Source organism: Triticum urartu, chromosome 2A, assembly GCF_056163025.1.
Source record: "Triticum urartu cultivar PI428250 chromosome 2A, HENAU_Tu73, whole genome shotgun sequence".
NCBI lineage: Eukaryota > Viridiplantae > Streptophyta > Magnoliopsida > Poales > Poaceae > Triticum > Triticum urartu.
Genome location: NC_141874.1, coordinates 760,477,255 through 760,490,226, shown reverse-complemented (window position 1 = coordinate 760,490,226; position 12,972 = coordinate 760,477,255). Strand labels below are relative to the sequence as shown.

The following is a 12,972-nucleotide window of genomic DNA, read 5'->3' as shown; positions in this document are numbered from 1 at the left end:
AGTATAGTTAGCAATGTTCCATTCATAATGCACATGTGTAAAGCAAACTAATTGACCTTGATGTTGGCACAATTCCTCCATTTGATTATCTGACTGGTAAAAGAGACAAGAAATTGAGTAATCAGGCTGATGAAGGGAAAAAAGTAGTCCAAAACGTGAGCAACTTGATTATCATCCAATATCGGTTTTTTTACACCATCTTTTCTTTGAATTTCCAGAAGTTTGCTGTACAATTGCACAAAGTTTAGATGCTAAGATCGAGTCTACCGCAAATGATTAACAAAAATTCTTAAAGCATATCTCCATATCCATAAATTTGTTGAATGTGAACAACAAAATATAGCAAGTAAATGCAATATAAAAATGTACGTCACGACATAACTAACGATGTTTTTAATGTGGATATTTTTTCTAGTTTACGAAGTTTGATTTTTGGATAAAAAAGGAAAGCACCTGCATTTTTTCAGAACAAAAAAAATCAACTTTTTTTTTCTTTTCGAGGCAAAAAAAGGGACACGGATGTCAATGGACGTGCCGGCAAGCGGAGAACTGGGCCATACTTACTTGTGGAGAAGAAGAATAGGTTCTTCTTGGGCCAGTCCCTCCGAGGAGAGACCGGGCCGGACTGAGCTTGCTTGGGTGGGACAGCACCATATATATACAACCATCCCAGCCCGGCCACATCGTTGTTGAAACCCTAAGCTGCTAGGTTATTCGCCACAAAGAAAAAAGGAAACCCCAGGCGGCGGCGGCGGCGGAGACAGAGATCGACGGTGCGGGCAAGAGGCGCCGATGGGCGGCAGCGGAGATCAACGGTGGATGCAAGAGACGCCGACGGGTAGCGGGTCGAATCCAGACTCGGGAGAAGCTCTTCATCGGTACCGTGGTTTCCTGAGGTGGGAGACCGATTTGCTGCGGAGTCAGGTCAGGTCCCGGGGCCTCGATACGATTGCTGGAAAGAAGGCTTATCTTGAGCGGCATTCTGATGGAAGACAACTAGGTTTTGCTTCACCTAAACCTAATGTCAGGAGTATGCCTCTGGTGTCTTGGCCTTACCTTGTTCCTCATCATGAGGAGGCCGTGGAGCTACTGTTGCACGAGGCACACAGACTGACCTACCGCATCCAATCTCTGACGGAACTCGGTGTGCCAATCCCATTGGAGAAGCTCGAATTACTGTATCGCTTGTCCAAAATGTGTGCGAGCCTCTCCAGAAGCATAAGGACGCATGCATCGCCAACTTCAACCGAGTCTTCTCAGGATGCTGCAATTTCTCCTTACAAGGAGTGACGTAAGAGCTGGGTGTCGACTTGGGGGAGTCCAGTATTAAGATGCGGCGGCTTCCATGACATAAGTAAGTTAGAGAGTTCGTCCATGTTCTGGTTATCTCATCTAACTTATTTTTCTAGTCAGCTTTCCTTCCTTTTTCTTCCTTAAAATGCTTCATACGCATGCAGAATTGACTAGTGGCTGCAGAGAAAGGAAAATGTATTGAGTAAGCTCAGCAACTAGTGCAATGAGTGAACCATATAAGACAAAGACACATGCTTCAGACATTGCTGCTAGGCATCTATCCAGCACAACAGAACAAGAAAAATACTTCAGACTTGGATGATTTCAGCCATTAGAAAATACAAGCACAAGTTCTTCAGTTAGTTAGCAATAGGAATATCAACTTTCCGTTAGTTAGCAATAGGAATAGCAATTTTCAGTTAGTAGAAATACAAACAGCAGCAATAAATGTTGTACATACTACATTAGAAAAGTTGTTGTTGTATACGCACTGAATAAAACAACATTGCAGAGAACCATATAAACTTCCATTCCACAAACATGACAAGAGATAATGTACAGATTTATGCAAATAAAAGAACCAAGAAATTGCAGAGAAGCAGCAAACAATGTTGCCATCCTTCCACAGAGCACAGAACACATTTCTTCAGATTTTTTTAAGAGACAACGAGCCACTTGTCATCACCGATTAAAATAGCCCGCAAAATTGCCGCGATAGCTGCACGGGAGCCTTGCCGCTACGCTATGTTTGCTGCCGCGAAATCCTTGACATATCCCTCTAAATGCTCAGAAATCAGCAAAATCCTCCAAAAATTATCTCTCCCACCAAAAAATCTCCGCTATTTGCCGCGATTGCCCGCTATGGCCGCCGCTATAGCTACTGGGAGAGGCCGCCGCGAAATCGTTTCTCCCGCGATTTTAATCTATGCTTGTCATTGAAATTCAGTACCACTTGTCATTCCAAAATTCCAGTTTTTATAGGAAACTTTTAACTCTGGGGAAATTCATTGTAGTAGTTCCTGGGCAATTAGTGCTCATGTCAGAAATTAGAGAAATCCACACCAAATTCCTAGAATTTAAAATGCAACATGTGGGTCAGAGTTACGGACAGATCAATTGATTCTCTAATCCGTTTACCATAGAGAAAAGGGTATTGCTCCCCTGATGTATTTCTAGCAAGAAAATTAATTCAGTAAACAGAAATGAAAACATATTAGGAAGTAGAGGGGCTCGGTGTCAAGCAATGGTTTCATTTAACTATTTGGTCCAACAAGTACTATGCCAATGTGTCTGTCAATCTCCCATTCTACCTTCTAATAACCATGGAAGATATAATCAATTGTAGTGTGGTGAGCAGCAAGAGGAACATTCAAACAATCAATGAGACCATTAATTCTTGGTTCATTCCCCGGGTTCTATGCTGCTAACCATTTGACTTTCCAGTGGACAACTGGACATGGCACCTGGTAAGTCTTGAGCGCAAGCTGTATGATGGTGATGATTACAATAATAAGGCTTGCTAGGTGATGATAATAGTACTCTATTCTGATCCGGTCCTGTCCTCAAGCTAGTGTGGTTCACACTTTTGAGTGTTGAGAGTTGAGTGTGTCACTGCATTGGGTGGTGGGCATTGTAGGTCTGTACGCTGTACGTGTACAGCACGGCTGTTGTATTTGTTATTTGTGTACAAAAATGAAGTGTCAATGATGGTTAAGCAATCATATTCGATTCAGATCCGGTGGTTTTTCTTCTTCTTCTCTCTCTCTCTCTCTCCGTGTGTGTATCTCATGGTAAACCATTTCACATGGCATTAGTAATGATAATGATGATTGTTGTTTGCAGGATCCTTTTTTGCACTTTACTGGCCCTTCTTGTGCTATTCTGTCTGAGTATCCGGTTGATTTTGAAGTTGAACTAAGGATAAAAGATGGAAGCGAGTCTCAAGATAAAGCATTGATCAGTTCTACTAACCACCACCATTTTTGTGCTGATACTGCTCTTTTCCTTGGCTGCCTGTGTTCAGCAAAGTTAAACCTCCAGACTGTTGGTAGTGCTGTCCAGGCCACGATATTATCAGTTCGTGTCACTGGAGGGCTGTCTACTTTTGAATTTGGAGGGAAAATTGCGTGTTCATTGTCTACTGCAGGTCGCCAAGTTGTGTTGTTTGATTCTAGTGAAGAATTTTGTGAAGATCTGGAAGGTTACGTTCCATTGGCAAGGAATGTTGTTATGGTGGAATCAAAAGGTTCACTGAGGATCATCATAAAAAGTTACACAGAATCTCATCTTGTTGCTCACCAGGCTGAGTTTGAATTCGGTCCCAAGCATTGTCAGATAAGCAGTCAGGAACGTGTTATTGGTGATTCTAAGCTGCAGGTTGTCATTGCTTGGTCCCTACTTGTGAGCGACAAGCTTGGGAACATGGCAGCGGGGTATGCCTTGACTTATCCCTCTCTCTGTGGTTAGTTCGACAACTTGGTGGGGTGATCAAACTTAGAACTTTGTTGTCTTGTGTAATCTAACTTGAAGTTGACCTATGTTGTGTTGTGTGATTAAACGTGTCATCAAACTAAGTAGACCTATGTTTTCTTTTGTTCCATTCGTACACCCTGCTGGGAAGGTACCTTCATTATGTAATATATACTGTGGTTGAGTCGAACTGGCTGGGAAGGTGCCTTTTATTATGTAATACTCCCTCTGTCTGGTTGTCCATTTCTCCGACAAGTATTTTCAAGTGGAGGGAGTATATAATTGTGGTTGAATCAAATTGACGAATGTAGTTTGTTTTGGACAAAGCCGTGACCTTTGCCAAGCTAACAAATGTGGGTCGTTGTTGAAACCCTAAGCTGCTAGGTTATTCGCCACAAAGAAAAAGGAAACCCCAGGCGGCGGCGGCGCGGCGGCGGCGGAGACAGAGATCGACGGTGCGGGCAAGAGGCGGCGATGAGCAGCGGGTCGATCTCGTCGGACATGGAGATGCTGATGGAGGAGATCATCTCCCTGCGGAGAGAGCGGAAAGACCTTATGGATTCTCTTACTCCCAAGATTTCTTGCTGGAGGGATCAGATCTCTGGAGCAGCAATCTCGTCCTTCCATAAGATGGACTCGAGCACCATCAAACCAGCCTCCAGGTTCCAGTCCGACTCACAGCAGCAGCAGCAGGAGGTATACTTGACAGACGACTACGATGTTCTGGAGGACGTCGAGGATTTGGACCAGCGGATGCTATCTTTGGCACATTCTCTTTCGACCTCCCATGCCCCCATCTCCTTGTACAAGGCGGACAAGCTGGTTAGCACAGCATCCAAATTAGAGAGGATCTCGCTGGATTTCTACAATTCTACCAAGGCGGCAATGGAGGAGGCAGCCGAGGAGGAGAGGAAGACGAAGCAGACTCAGGAGAAGAAGATGAGGAATGATGATGAGCTGAGCAAGCCTTTTCTGTCCAACGAATTCTTGGAACTCTCCTCCAATGTCCTGGATAGACCCTACTGCTACAAAAATGAGTTGGCCATGTTGTTTACGGTGGAGGAAGAGGAGGAGTATGAGAGGGTGAGGGAGGCCGAGAGGGAGATGGAGAGGCAGAGGATGATGAGCAAGAAGCAGAGGAGGCGGAGGGAGAAGAACAAGCAGCAGATTGTGGTGAAGGAGGAGCGCGTTGCTGATGAGCAGCAAACAAAATCTCAAACGGAGCAACTCAAAGAGTGGATGGATGATGAGCTGGAATTTTTCGCAGGCCACCGTAGCATCTGGGAACGCTCTAGTGGCAGCAAGGCCGGGCGGTTCGGTGGCTTCGAAGATAAAAGTAAGTAAAATATCCACGCTCAACTTTATTCGTTTAGTCTATTATTATTATCTTGGTGAGCTCTTACTACTATGATTTTTTATACTACCACTGAGACAAAAAAAATTACTTACTATTTCGCTGGCACTTGCTGTCCTATTATTCACCAGTGCCTGTGTGTGTCATAAGGTGCGGATGGACAAACGGGATGCAAATGAGTCTGAAGATCTGACCATACTATAATGAATATATGGCTTGACCTACTAAATTCCAGTAAGCGGCAAGTTAACTATGGGACTTGCTACAACATAAAACTGAATCTGCAATAAGTCGTTTATTTATAGTATTGGTCTGATTAAAAAGTGTGAAGTAAGACCCATTGAGTATGAACAATTGGGCACAGTTAAATTAGGAAATAATCTGCAACTCAAGGATACTCACATTGTCATATTTATAGTATAGGAAAGTGTTAAAATTGAATTAGCCAGCTAAAGTTGCTTAGCAGCAGCTTTAATGTGGTATAAGGACTGAGGAATATCTGGGTAAATGCAAGTATTCACACTTGCACGGTTCAACAAAACAGGGGGGAAGTGGTATCTGCTTGAGATCTCTTTGTACTACTAACTCTTGAAGCATTTCAAAATGAAAGTGAACTGATGGTCTTTGTTTAATTTGTGTTGCAGCGACATTAAGTCCTCTCCAGTTTACGCACTGCACACCCGGTATCCTTCTGCCCCGTGCCGTTGTCACTGAAAGAACGTTGCAAATCTACTCATTCAAACTTGTTGGACTAACGGAGCAGCTGAAGTGGCCACTCTCTGTTTATGGCGTGGTTGCTGCCCGAGACACCGTGGACCGCAACCGCAACCTTCTCTTCTCTCGGTCGAGGATCAGGGGTCAATTACTCTCTGGACATGTATGTACTGTTGTATATTCACTTTCTCTTCATTGTCCTCTTCTTCTTTTAAGTAATACATACTTCTTTGTCCTCTGTTTCTTTTAAGTAATATATACTTCTTTGTCCTCTGGTTCTTTTAAGTACTATTTTTCTTCCTCTTCAGCCAAACACTATAATGATGATTTAATCTAATGACTGCAGGACTCTTATCTACGCTTGACAGGCCCGTCTCGAGCAATTCTAGTTGGGGATTATGTTGACTCTGAAGTTGAACTGAAAGTACGTGATGGAGATGATGAGCAGAATGATACACAGTTGATGTGTGTTAGCAAGTGGTATAAAGAAGCAGACGGCGACGGTGAGCAACCTTTACTCTTTGATAGCCCATTCTGTACTGCAGAGTTGAGGTTTGAGAGCGTTCCTATGACCGTCCAGGTCACTGTATTGTCCGTTCGTGTTGTTGGAGGGGAGTTCCCTTTTAGCTCTGGGGGTCAGGTTGCTTGTATTGTTTCTGGCCATGAGAGGGTTGTGCTGTTTGATTCTACTGAAAAAATTACTAGAGAAGACGAAGTAGTTTTGGATGGTCATGTTCCTTTGTCAAGAAACGCCGTTTCAGTAGAGTTTGAAAAAGGAGTGACTGTTGAGGTAACAGCCTATGCTGATTCTGGTTCTATCTCTGATAACGTCCACATCCCTTCCAAGTGGTGCAACATTAGTCAGGATAGATGTTTCATCTGTGGTTCTGAGGTGGAGATTACGTTGCATGGTCCCGGGTTGTGAGAGACAAGATGGAGATGTTGTTGGAGGGATACGCTACCCAGGTGTAGTGTGCTATCTGTAATCAGGAGTGGTAATTGTATGTCGGCAAGTAGCATGTATCAACTATATATATTATTTTGTATGTTGCCAAGTGGCATGTATTGACTCTATATTTTGTATGTCGGCAAGTGGTATGTATGAAGTCTATATTATATTATTTGACTCTTATGTGTTAATGAGCAGTCGTGTTGTGTGAAACATTCAGGAAATAGCCTTGAAAGCCAAGTTTGCTTGTACTGGCATTATGTTTACTTGTGTTGTGTGCCATTGCAAATATTCTGCTCAGCTGCTTAATACAAGTATGTAAGATTGGGATGTCCTGCATTTAATCTTCAACCTGGTACCATTGATGCATTGCTTGTGAAGGGTGTCCTCCAGGGATGGTAGATCGTGTGCTTTGTTTACCCAGGGAAGAAATACAAGTTAGTTAGGATGGTCTCGAGCTTGCAAGTCACAGCCCAAACAAAATAATTGAGTCAATTAACAAGTTGGGATGCAATCTACGTAACAGATTCTGCAACTGAAGTTGTATATAATTTCCTTTTCACATAAGAGGTTGGTGACAGGAGTAAACTGCCCTTGTATATTTATTACTCCCTCCGTCACATAAGAGATTTGCCTAGATACGGATGTATCTAATGGAAACATCACTCAATGTTCGTGCTGCTTGTCGGGTCGTGACCTGTCCGCACCACCCACCTAATGACGGACCATCGCGCCAGCACAGGTGGTGAAGGCAGCATCCTCTACCAAAACCACACAACCAAAGTGCCCAAACAACAGTGGGGCAAAAATAAAAAATAAAAATCTCTCAACCAGGACAAAGCCGAGGCATGCTCTGTTCACTGATGAAGTTCTCTCGCTGTCTCCTTCTGTTATCCAGCTCATCCTCTGACTTCTTTTTAGCTATTTTTCCAAGCAGTGTACATACAATGAGTGTCACTTGTTAATTTCTACCAAGTCTGCACAGACTTTTGGAGTAAGTGAGGTCCAAAATACACGGATCCTCTCAGTTATAGGTTGTTGTACATTTCAAAACCCGCATAGTCATTCTAGGTTTACTTTACATTCCTGCTTATATAGCTAACTATGGGAAGTGGCCAAGGTTTCGTTCCTTGGCTCCTCGGGGGCTGTTGGGAGAAAGTAGAGCCGACGAGCATGATTGCGCACCAAATTGCATTCATTGAGGATCGGTTTTTAGAAAGAAATAGATGAGAAACGTAGAGCGCAGAAAACATAGTCCAGAATGGTCTGTCTTACTTTATGGTTGCCAGCAACATTCAACTTCACTGCGGTGGTTGATTGGATCACGTGGAAGATGGACAAGTTGAGGCCAAAGGCAAGCACCCCTGAGTCTAGGATGATAATCAGCACAGACAAGATAAGGTCATGTGTGCATAGTCAGTATCATGGCGGCAAAGGGTGCCATGTTAATGTTGCAGATAAGAAAAACACATAATAAATTATCTTACCGAGTCAAGAGATTAGAAGATTGAATTTGGCAGTAACATTACAACAATAACTAAATCTTTTGACCCTCGAACTCGAAAGGAAACTAATAATTTTAGAAAGAAAGACGATCCTATAAAATGCTTTAACATTGTACGTATATGCCAGACCACACCAGCCGCTAAAGCACCAGTGCATGTACCTGTCAAATGTGCACCCATGAAGAAGGACTCTGCCAATATGGAAGTCGTACACATGGCGAGGCAGCCAACCACATGGTAGAATAGAAACCAAAACTGTTGGAACTAAGCACTGTCAGTATCCCACCACTCAAAATGCTTGTTCCAAACTAACCACTGCAGAACAACTGAATCAGAAAAAATGTTATAGGTAGCAACACCACAACTCTACTACTTATTTTTTACAGGAAACATGTGGTAGTAAGAAGCGCATGATGATGCCATGGTACATGTGGTTGCAGGAGTGAAGGAGGCCGGAGTGTCATTTCCGAGCACAATGTTCTTGTAGAACGCCAAATGGCATGGGGGAAATCCTCTTCCAATGGTCCTTGGACTCGACTTGATCAATGGCTTCGTTTTGAGCATGCAGATTGCACCGTAAGCTCTGATGGAAGATCGTATGAAGTTGACACAAGACACCATCTGGGGAAACTTGGAATTCAGCTTCTGCAGAAAATAGGGTTCAAACAATCAAACAATTGTAGTGTGGTGAGCAGCAAGAGGAACATTCAAACAATCAATGAGACCATTAATTCCTGGTTCATTCCCCGGGTTCTATGCTGCTAACCATTTGACTTTCCAGTGGACAACTGGACGTGGCACCTGGTAAGTCTTGAGCGCAAGCTGTATGATGGTGATGATTACAATAATAAGGCTTGCTAGGTGATGATAATAGTTCTCTAATCTGATCTGGTCCTGTCCTCAAGCTAGTGTGGTTCACACTTTTGAGTGTTGAGAGTTGAGTGTTTCACTGCATTGGGTGGTGGGCATTGTAGGTCTGTACGCTGTACGTGTACAGCACGGCTGTTGTATTTGTTATTTGTGTACAAAAATGAAGTGTCAATGATAGTTAAGCAATCATATTCGATTCAGATCCAGTGGTTTTTCTTCTTCTTCTCTCTCTCTCTCTCTCTCTCTCTCTCCGTGTGTGTATCTCATGGTAAACCATTTCACATGGCATTAGTAATGATAATGATGATTGTTGTTTGCAGGATCCTTTTTTGCACTTGACTGGCCCTTCTCGTGCTATTCTGTCTGAGTATCCGGTTGATTTTGAAGTTGAACTAAGGATAAAAGATGGAAGCGAGTCTCAAGATAAAGCATTGATCAGTTCTACTAACCACCACCATTTTTGTGCTGATACTGCTCTTTTCCTTGGCTGCCTGTGTTCAGCAAAGTTAAACCTCCAGACTGTTGCTAGTGCTGTCCAGGCCACGATATTATCAGTTCGTGTCACTGGAGGGCTGTCTACTTTTGAATTTGGAGGGCAAATTGCGTGTTCATTGTCTACTGCAGGTCGCCAAGTTGTGTTGTTTGATTCTAGTGAAGAATTTTGTGAATATCTGGAAGGTTACGTTCCATTGGCAAGGAATGTTCTTATGGTGGAATCAAAAGGTTCACTAAGGATCATCATAAAAAGTTACGCAAAATCTCATGGTGTTGCTCACCAGGCTGAGTTTGAATTCGATGCCAAGCATTGTCAGATAAGCAGTCAGGAACGTGTTATTGGTGATTCTAAGCTGCAGGTTGTCATTGCTTGGTCCCTACTTGTGAGGGACAAGCTTGACAACATGGCAGCGGGGTATGCCTTCACTTATCCCTCTCTCTGTGGCTAGTTCGACAACTTGGTGGGGTGATCAAACTTAGAACTTTGTTGTCTTGTGTATTCTAACTTGAAGTTGACCTGTGTTGTGTTGTGTGATTAAACGTGTCATCAAACTAAGTAGACCTATGTTTTGTTTTGTTCCATTCGTACAACTGTTGCCCTGCTGGGAAGGTACCTTCATTATGTAATATATACTGTGGTTGAGTCAAACTGGCTGGGAAGGTGCCTTTTATTATGTAATACTCCCTCTGTCTGGTTGTCCATTTCTCCGACAAGTATTTTCAAGTGGAGGGAGTATATAATTGTGGTTGAATCAAATTGACGAATGTAGTTTGTTTTGGACAAAGCTGTGACCTTTGCCAAGCTAACAAATGTGGGTCGTCCCGCATGGGCAAACTGGAGCAAAACGTTTCTCATAGTAGAAAAAAGCTATACTCTTATTAATAACACTGGGGTAGCATCATAGTAGAAAAAAAATACCCTTGATTAATCACACTGGGGTGGCCCTTGAGTGCAGCATCCAATTAGGTTCAGTACGACCTGTCCTGACAATGCTAGAAACAGAGTGGAAGAAAATCTGAGAAGATGGAAATACTATCCCAGCAACAGTAGAAGCTGAAAGGAGAAGAAGAAATTTGATTCTGAAGAAGAAGATGTGGAACATAGCCAGAAGCAAGCTCCAAGCTCTGATGCTGTGCATGGAAATTAACCGGTGTATATGGGTATGCTGATATACTACTGATACATAGCAACACAGGAGCTGAGGGTAGTAATTTAGGACAGTATAACCGCACCTAAACCGAGCACTCTCATGCCTCCAGCGATTTTGGCCCTTAGATTTCGCGTGTGGGCAGTTTTTGGCCGTCAGATTGTTGTTCCAGCACCAATTTACCGCGACTGGGCTACCTGTCCTAATGGGCCGCTACTCTGGAGACTTTTTTGAAGGCCTGTCGTTGAATGGGCTTTATTGGCCCATTTATCTATCTACAACTCATGAAAGTACATAATGCTTCATTGGCCCACTCGAGCGCTCGAGGGATCTGACCCGACGCGCGCGAGTGAGCCGGCGTCCTAGGGAATCCAGCCAACGCGAGTCGCGAGGCGCGCGAGAGATCCATCGCTCGAGGGCCACCTGCGCGGGATGCGGCTGAATCGGATGCCGGTCAATCCAGCCGCTCCGGGCGATCTGCCTGCGACGAAGAAAGGTGGGGATGCTGGCGATAATGGCCGACGCCACATCTACTGGAAACTGCTCCGCTCAGACTTCAAGCAGCCAATTATACTTCAGTTTCTAAGCGTGTATTCATGGCGGGTGATGTGTCGACCCTTTCCTCTGCCGAGTGGTACGTGTACATATGCCTCGGTACGCCACCACCCCACCCCGCCTCCGTTCCTTTCGGTTACTCCTGGTCGGTCCAGCTCCTCGGCTCATCTACTTCATGCTATTTATTTTTTGCTCTTTGCATCTTTCCCCGTATTAATTTCTTTCACATCTCGCTTTCATGGACCGCATAGGTGCTAATTGCTGTTATTCTTGTGTGATTTAGGTTCCACGACGGCCGATATAACCATGGTGACAACACGACAACGGACGAGGAGGATGAGGCAGCGCACCCGCTCGACGATGCAGAGCAGGATAGGGAAGGAGGCGGGGTATGTGGCTCACCGGCGCAAGAGGATGTGGCGGCAGCAGTATTAGTTATTGGTCTAAGTCGACCAGGTAAACCTTAATGCTAGCTCTGCTCCTTCCTTTTTCTCTAACCATGATGCCCTTTGTAATTCGCCCTTCTCACGTTCATCTTGTTGGTCGTGTGTTTACAAGGTTCAGGGCTAGGATCCGCGGATGAAGAGATGGTGTGCGCAGCTGCTGCTTGTTGAATTTGTGGTATAGTTGTCGTTTTATCAGTACCATTTTAATCTGCTCAGCAGTCATCGGATGATTATTATAAGACCTCTATTTTACAACTATGCTTCTTTGTAGTAGTATTACTTGGTGAACACTTACTTTTTGTGAAAGGAGAAGAGCAAAGCTAATGAGAATGCAGAAACCAGCTCATATGCTGCAGGAATCGCAAACCTAAAAGCACAATGTTTTCATGGGGTAATTTTATTTCCGCCTTTTCAACATTCTGAATATCAGTTCTAGAACAAGGTTCATTCTAAGTGTGGATGTACTGTAAATTTGTAATATTGTGATGTCTCGCGGAACTTTTAGATTCAGTCTTTCAATTTGTCTCTGTTGCATTTCCAGCTTCATGGATCTGGAAGTATTGATATTGATGGTTCCAAGGGATGAAAAAGTGCTAAAATTTTCTTTTCTCTGTATCGTTTGAGCCAATGCCAACTGATTGTTGAATAGTGCTTTGGAAAAAACAATTTAGAGAACTTTGCATACCCTTCTAACTGAGTTACTAATCTGTGAAAACCAAGTGCCTCTTATGAATCTAGGAAGAAATGATATTCACTGAATTTGTATATTCTCAGATTTTTGGTTTCGTAAATATTTGTTGTTTAATTGGACATCTAATTGTATGTTTTGCTGTTTACATTTTTTTGTGTATTCTCTTTTGTTGAACTGTAATATAGAGAAAATGTTAAAAAGACATTTATATGAGTACATATCAGTTCCACCCATTCTTCAAATATTCCTAATGTAATGTTGCTATTTTTTGGGATGCCATGATGTCATCCTTTGCGAAAGAGTAGACCTATAAGTAAACACAGTACAATGGAAACCAATGAGATTCCTCTCTTCAGTTGCATACCATTATTTTGGAAAATGGAGCGTACAAGCACAAGCTGCAAGAAAGAGCAATAGTTGAAAGCACTTGAAGCAAATGTATGTTATAAGAGCCAACACACTTCATATGCCTAACAATCACAA

General features: G+C 43.3%; 1 protein-coding gene across 1 annotated transcript; it reads left to right on the top strand.

Moving 5' to 3' along the window:
- Positions 1–4,236: 4,236 nt before the first annotated feature.
- On the top strand, positions 4,237–12,384 carry LOC147987971 (uncharacterized). The gene is made up of 7 exons (XM_087542566.1): positions 4,237–5,098; positions 5,761–5,993; positions 6,177–6,722; positions 9,475–10,064; positions 11,636–11,741; positions 12,106–12,189; positions 12,340–12,384. The coding sequence occupies exons 1-7, from the start codon at positions 4,237–4,239 to the stop codon at positions 12,382–12,384; spliced, it is 2,466 nt and encodes an 821-aa protein (XP_087398692.1).
- Positions 12,385–12,972: the final 588 nt, after the last annotated feature.